The sequence below is a fragment of the Dipodomys spectabilis genome, unplaced genomic scaffold, assembly GCF_019054845.1.
Source record: "Dipodomys spectabilis isolate Male_0828 unplaced genomic scaffold, ASM1905484v1 ptg000422l, whole genome shotgun sequence".
Lineage (NCBI taxonomy): Eukaryota > Metazoa > Chordata > Mammalia > Rodentia > Heteromyidae > Dipodomys > Dipodomys spectabilis.
The window spans coordinates 7521799-7527999 of NW_024871099.1; the positions used below are offsets into that span (position 1 = coordinate 7521799).

Sequence of the window (6201 nt, forward strand, 5' to 3'; positions counted from 1 at the left end):
CGAATGGCTGAACATGAATTATTACTCCCAGATGCTGCCCTCCCCATCCTCTGCCCCCCCCCGCCCCACCCCCCATAATCATCTGAAATTCTGGGCATCTCCCACATCTCACTCTTTTATTTTTGTAATAAACTCTCTGGTGGTGGCTGCCGGGGTTGGGGGAGCTGGTGGGGAGGGGGCCCCTCTGGGCAGGGGCTGGGGGCGGGGTTATTGCTCTGAGCCCCCTGTCCCCAGGGGGGCCTGTGTGGGAAGGGGCTGGAGATGGGGACACGCAAACACACAGGTCACAGCACAGGGTGGACGGAGGAGGCTGGGCGCCATATTGCACTTGGAGAGTGGGGCCAGGCGGGGACCCCCCTCAAACTGGAACCTAGGGAGGAGGCCGGAGGCCATCGTGTTCCGGGGCTGGGGAAGACGGAGGGTGCCGAGGGCTGGTCCTGCGCCTGGGGCTGGTGTTGGGGGCAGACTTGGACAGAAGAGGTTGCACGGGTGGTCCTCACCTCCTCGAATCCATCGCCTCCCCCGGGTCTCAGCTGCCAGCCCCCCCTTTGCCCACCTCGGCTTTGGGGGGCACCGGGAGGCCTTCATCACCTTCGCTGTCTGAGCTGCAGCCGCTCACGTCGGTAATCTCCAGCTCCGAGTCGCTGTCCTCCTTCCCACCCAGCGTGGCCTCGGGGCCCCCGGCCCCAGGCAGTGCCAGGCGAGGAGCCGCTGCCAGGCCTGAGGGGCGCTCGGGACCCAGGCCCTCCCCTGTGGCGGCCAGCAAGGGTGCGGCCGTGGGACTCCCCCCTGCCCCCACAGAGGGCAGGTGGCCCAGGGAACCCAGGGGGTTGGGGTAGAAGTGAGGGGGGTAGAGCGAGGGGGACAGCTTGGGGAAGGGGCCCGTGAGGTACGGGTTAAAGTTCCAGGGGTACTCTGGGAAGGTGCGGCCGTAAGGACCCAGCAGTCCGGGTGGCTTGGAATAGCCGGTGGCACCTGGGGGACATGGGGGGGAGGCTGAGCCATGCACTGTGGGGTGCTCTATGTCGGGGCCCCTCCACCCAAGCCCTCCTCACATTGCATATCTCCCACTTTTTTTGGGAGTGGTCAGTTGTGGGACTTGATCTCAGCCTGGGCGCTGTCCCTGAGCTCTTTCACTAAAGGCGAGCGCTCTACCACTTCTAGCCACAGCACCACTTCTGGTTTTCTGGTGGCTCCTTGGAAATAAGAGTCTCACAGACTTTCCTGCCCTGGCTGGCTTTGAACTGTGATCCTCAGATCTCAGCTGGGATTACGGGCTTGAGCACCCGGCTGTGTCTCCCACTTTTACACGGCTTTTCCCCCTGGTCTCCCATTCCTTTAGTGCCCCTGAACTCTTCTTCTGGTTTGTCCTCCTCCCATTTGGCTTTCAAACACATACTCCTTGCACAATGCCTGGCCCTAAGCCCCCTCCATCATCCTCCCCCCCCCCCAGATATCCCCCTTCTCTCCGCTCCCACACAATCAGGCCCTTACCAGAGCCCAGAAACGGGAAGGGGCTGTCCAGACGCAGTTTATCCGTCTCGGGAGTGAACAGGGGTGTCCTGGTTCCCGGCTCTCCCAGGCGTGGGGCAGAGAAGAGTGTCTGCAGGGCCTAGAGAGGAGTGGAATGGGAGATGGCGCCCCCTCTCCCAGGGGACTCATGGTTAAGGGGAGGGACACCAGGTACCCCATATACTGTTCTGGGAGTCAGGTATCTAAACTCACCTCTGGGGTGAGGGGAGGCGCATCTGGCCCAGGCCCCCCTCCAAAGGGGCTGGGGGTCAGCAAGAGCGGGGAGCCGGTGGCGGCAGCCGCCACATCCAGCAGTGGGTAGTTGACCAGCACGACCTTGCTAAAGTTGAACTTGTACGTGAACCTCTTGCCTTTGGTCTTGTGCAGGATGCGTTTATTGTAGTAGTAACTGTGGGGACAGAGTGAGGGCATGCTGGGGAAGGCCGGGGAGCCCCAGGGACACTGAGGCAGGGCTCCAAAGCTCAGGGCTTGGCTCCTTCCAGCCTCCCATTCACGAGTCATCATAATAGCCACCCTATTGAGCTCTATGCTTTGGGGTGCACTGGGAGGCAGTCCCAGCATGTGGGGCAGGGGCAGGAGTGATGAAGGTGGGGTGTCCGGGCCTGCAGCACACCCCCACCGCAGGGCCCACAGCGTGCACACACACACACCCCCACCACAGGGCCCGCAGCGCACGCCCCCCCCCCCCCCCCACTGCAGGGCCCTCAGCGCATGCCCCCCCCCCTCACCGCAGAGCCCGGCTCAGCTTGTCATAGTTCATGTGGGGCTTGCACTTGCGGATGCCCCAGAGGCGGGCGACCTCATCCGGGTCCTTGATGACGAATTCCCCGTAATCCCCCTGCCAGGCGATGACGCCCTGGTATTCCTCCTTCTGCAGCAGCTCAAGGATAAAGTGCCACAGCTGGATCTGCCGGGAGCCGGGGGATGACTCCGGCTTGTAGGCCCAATCCGGGAAAGCAAACCCTGAGGACGAGAAACCAGGAAGCATGGCCTAGGGGGTCAGGAGGCCAGGATGGGGGGCTCCCCAGCCCTGCCCTGCTGTGTCTAGTCCCCAGATTGTCCAGACAGTGAGACAGGACCCCCAGGCTTGGCATATAGGAGTGGGTTAGGGGGCTGGTTTCCTGCAGGTGGGCTGTAGGAAGCAGCTAGCAGGAAGGGCACCCCTGGGCAGCAGTAGACCTTCTCTTCCCTCTGCTACTGGCTCGCTTAGGAGGCCTCTGGAGTCTGCTCCCCATCCTGTTCCCTCCATTCCCTGAGGCCCCCACAGGCCCCAGCATGTGCACACATCTCTGAGCCCTGTACATTGTGCCCTTCACAACCCATTCCCCCACCCCCACTCCACGCCTCTGCTCCAGTCTATGGACAACTGTCCAGGGGGAGTGTGTACCAGTGTGTGTGCGCACAGACAAACACCAGTCCACTGCACCGTAGGACACAGACACCGAGGGTCATTGAGAGAGATCAAAGTCCCAGCACCCAGGACCACACAGCACCACATGCTCCAGCACTCATCCCCTCTCGCCCCTGGGGACTGGGGCCCACCAACACAGTTGCGTGACAAGACACAGGAGCCCAAAGTCCCCACGGACACTCAGTGTGGAGACAAAGCGGCAGCAGGACACATGGCCCCCTAGAGACAGCACAGCCAGGGTGCCACAGTGCGACAGCACAGCCTCCCACCCTCCATCCACAGGCACACGCGTGTCAACACAGCCCACGCACACTGACACAGCGCACCCTGAGAGGGGCTTCCTGACCCTGCTGCCCAGGCTCTAGAACTAGGCATAAATGCAAAGGGAAAGGGGACTCGGCCAAGACCCTGGGGCACACACCTGTTCGCCACCATGCCCAGACCAGAAAGGGGAGAGAAACAGAAGGTGGCTGGGGAGGACCCACATGCATGAAGATGGCACTGAGCTAGAAGATGGGGGGGGGGGGCTGGGCCCTCTTGCTGGGGAGCCCTTTCTGGCTTCCTGGGATTTTCGGAGCTGGAGTCCCAGCCGGGCTGCCTGGTGCATAAGTGGGTGCTGATGCCAGATAGGATCCCCTTGGGAGGGAGAAATTTTAACTCCTAGTTCTTTATTTTACACCCCAAAAACATGGCTTCCCGAGGAACCCACACATATAGAAAGCCAAGTTGACAACATGAAACCCAACTCAGAACAAACATGGTCCTCAATTGTGAGGGTATACCCTGCTTGGTAGAGAGAGGGTCCACCCCGGTGTTCTACACACATGGCTGAAACCAGCCTGGCCCCCAACACAGAGGCCAGGGGTTCATCCACTGTCCCCCCAATGCATCAAGACCCCTGTCAGGAAAGCCACACGCTCCTTCGCCCCTCTGAGTCAGGGACACACGAACGTGTGTGTGCACGCGTGCGCACGCACACACACACACACACACACACAGGCTCCAGCCGAAACACCCTCAGATTGCTTGGCCACCACAGAGACACATACAAGCAAGCACACAGCTCATGCATGCAAGCAGATGGCCCGTGCCTGCCCCGCGAGTCCCCTTGCACAAACACGAGAGGGGTAGACACACTTCCCAACGAGAGCCAAAGAGCCGGGCTCCCTCCTTCCCTGCCGAGCACTGAGGACAGGCTGCCACCCGTGGGACACGTAACCTCCACGCTGACCATCCTGCCCACAAAATCCCCAGTCCTGAACAAGCCATCCTCGCTTCCCTGGGCTCTGGCTGCCTGTCCATCTGTCCCTCTGTCCTTCCAGCCCTGGGCCCTGCCCTCTCTGTGAGCAGATCCTGGAGTAGGTGTGCGGTGTGCGTGTAGCAGAGATGCTGGGGGACCCCAGCCCCCCTCCACACCTCACCCACCCTCCAAAAAAGACCCTCACGTCTCCTCAGTGGGCTGGGAAGTTTCGAGCTAAGTTTTTCCATGAAGGAGGCTTATTCAGGGGACTTTGATGGAGAGCAGAGGAGCAAGACACAGGTGGATGGGGAGAGGAGAGAGAGAGAGAAAGAGAGAGAGAGAGATGGGGGGGTCAGTTACCGGGGGTCCAGAGAGCCGGCAGAGCGGGTGGGGCGAAGAGAAGATCAGAGACGCAGCTACAGTCCATGGCGGCCGGGCCCTGCAGAGGCCGGGACAGACAGACAGACAGACACAGGACAGGACAGCAGGAGAGACAGACATGGATCAGCCAGCTGCTAGGCTTGTCCCCCTCTCCCAGAACTCCCGCCCCCCAAATCCCTTCCCATTCCCCTGCTGTCCCCCTACAGAGTTCCCTCTGCCTGCTGGTCACCCCCCCTCCCAGTCTGTCCATCCGTCTGTCCAGCTGCAGCCTGAGCAATTGACCTTCCCTCTTCCCCGCAGGCTCCTCTCCTTCCTCGGGTCCTCCTCGGTCTCTAACCGGCTCTGCTCCTGGCTGGGTCCCGCCCCTCATCTCTCCTGCCATCTCCCCCTGCCTCGTGCCCGACCTCAGGGCTGGCCCCTGCTTTTCCACATCTCCCGTCTCCCGCGTGGCTCTATGTGCCACTGGATTCCTGCGCTCCCATCAAGAAACTCGCCCCCCACCCCGCTGACCCCCAGCGCTGTCTGCTCAGAGCTGGCCACCTGCAGACCAGGACCAGAGGATGGGGTGGGGCAGAGCCCGGGTCCTCCCTGCCCTCAGCTCCAGCCTGAGTCCGCAGACCCCCTCACCTAGCCGCCAACCTGCGGCTCGGGCTCACCCCCGACTTCCCAACTCCCGCCACTGCGATGATCTGGTTTCCCCCTCGGACTCTCCTCCCACTTGGCTCTGCCTTCCCCCCCTCAGACAGCCATTCCCCTTGGATCCCCCCAATTCAGACACCATCCCCCGGGGTCTGCCTCCCCCATCAGACGTCCACTCCACTCTGGTTACCTCCTACCCCTCTCACCCCACACCCCTCAGGACACCCCATGCACCCCCAGACCTAGATCCCTCAGTCCTCTGACTTCTTCAGACACCCCATCCTTAGGGCCACCCAAACCCACCCCTTAGGTTCCCCCCAGCTTCCAAGACCTCACCTTGGGGACACCCACGTTCCCCTCCCTGTCGCCCCCAAACACCCCAACTCAGCTTCCTTCCTCAGGCCCACATCTGCCTCCTGGGGTCTGGGGGGGGGGTCCCACCTCCCACAGCCTTCCCTCCCCACCCCTGCCTCTCTCTCACCATCACCTGCTACTCCCTCCACACCCCTTTCCTGGTCCCTCCTCCACCTGGCAGGTCTCTCCCCATCTCCATCCTTCAGTTTCTTCCCGAGTCTCTGCCGCTCCCCTCCACCCCCTCTCTTCTCCCTGCCTCCTCTCCCCGTCCCCCGTCTCTTCCCCTCTCGGCCCCACCTCCCCAATTTGTCTCTCAAGTCTCTCAGCTTTCCCTTTGTCTCTGTCTCTCTCCCTCCCCCTCTCCCCTTCCTCCATCTCCCCACCCATCCCGTCTCTCACTCCTGTAGTCTCTCCCTTCTCCTCTCCCCAGCTCTCCCTCCCTCCCCACCTCTCTCCCACCTCCCTCTCTCCCGGCCTCCTCCCCGGGTCCCCCCTCCTTCCTCCTGCCCCCACCCCCTCCCCTTGGCCCCTCTCATTTCCGTGTTGGTTTTGATTTCTCTTCCCAACGCTTTCAACTCCCCGCCGCCTCCTCCGGACACGTTATAACGAGGAGCCGTGGGATCGGCGCTCGGGGCCCTGCTCC

General features: G+C 62.2%; 1 protein-coding gene across 1 annotated transcript; it reads right to left on the bottom strand.

Annotated features, from left to right (window-relative positions):
* Positions 1-451: 451 nt before the first annotated feature.
* Positions 452-4611, bottom strand: Erfl (ETS repressor factor like). The gene is made up of 5 exons (XM_042668204.1): positions 4545-4611; positions 2262-2496; positions 1726-1921; positions 1495-1612; positions 452-975 (listed from the first exon to the last, which is right to left on the bottom strand). The coding sequence occupies exons 1-5, from the start codon at positions 4609-4611 to the stop codon at positions 530-532; spliced, it is 1062 nt and encodes a 353-aa protein (XP_042524138.1). The 3' UTR covers positions 452-529.
* Between the last annotated feature and the right edge of the window lie 1590 nt (positions 4612-6201).

What these genes read in the sequence shown, in the direction of transcription:
- Erfl (XM_042668204.1), bottom strand. Translation starts at nt 4,611, where the DNA reads ATGGACTGTAGCTGCGTCTCTGATCTTCTCTTCGCCCCACCCGCTCTG. An exon ending in GCCGGCTCTCTGGACCCCCG is followed by an intron (nt 2,497 to 4,544) that starts GTAACTGACCCC and finishes TCTCGTCCTCAG; the next exon opens with GGTTTGCTTTCCCGGATTGG. An exon ending in CGCCTCCCCTCACCCCAGAG is followed by an intron (nt 1,613 to 1,725) that starts GTGAGTTTAGAT and finishes ACTCCTCTCTAG; the next exon opens with GCCCTGCAGACACTCTTCTC.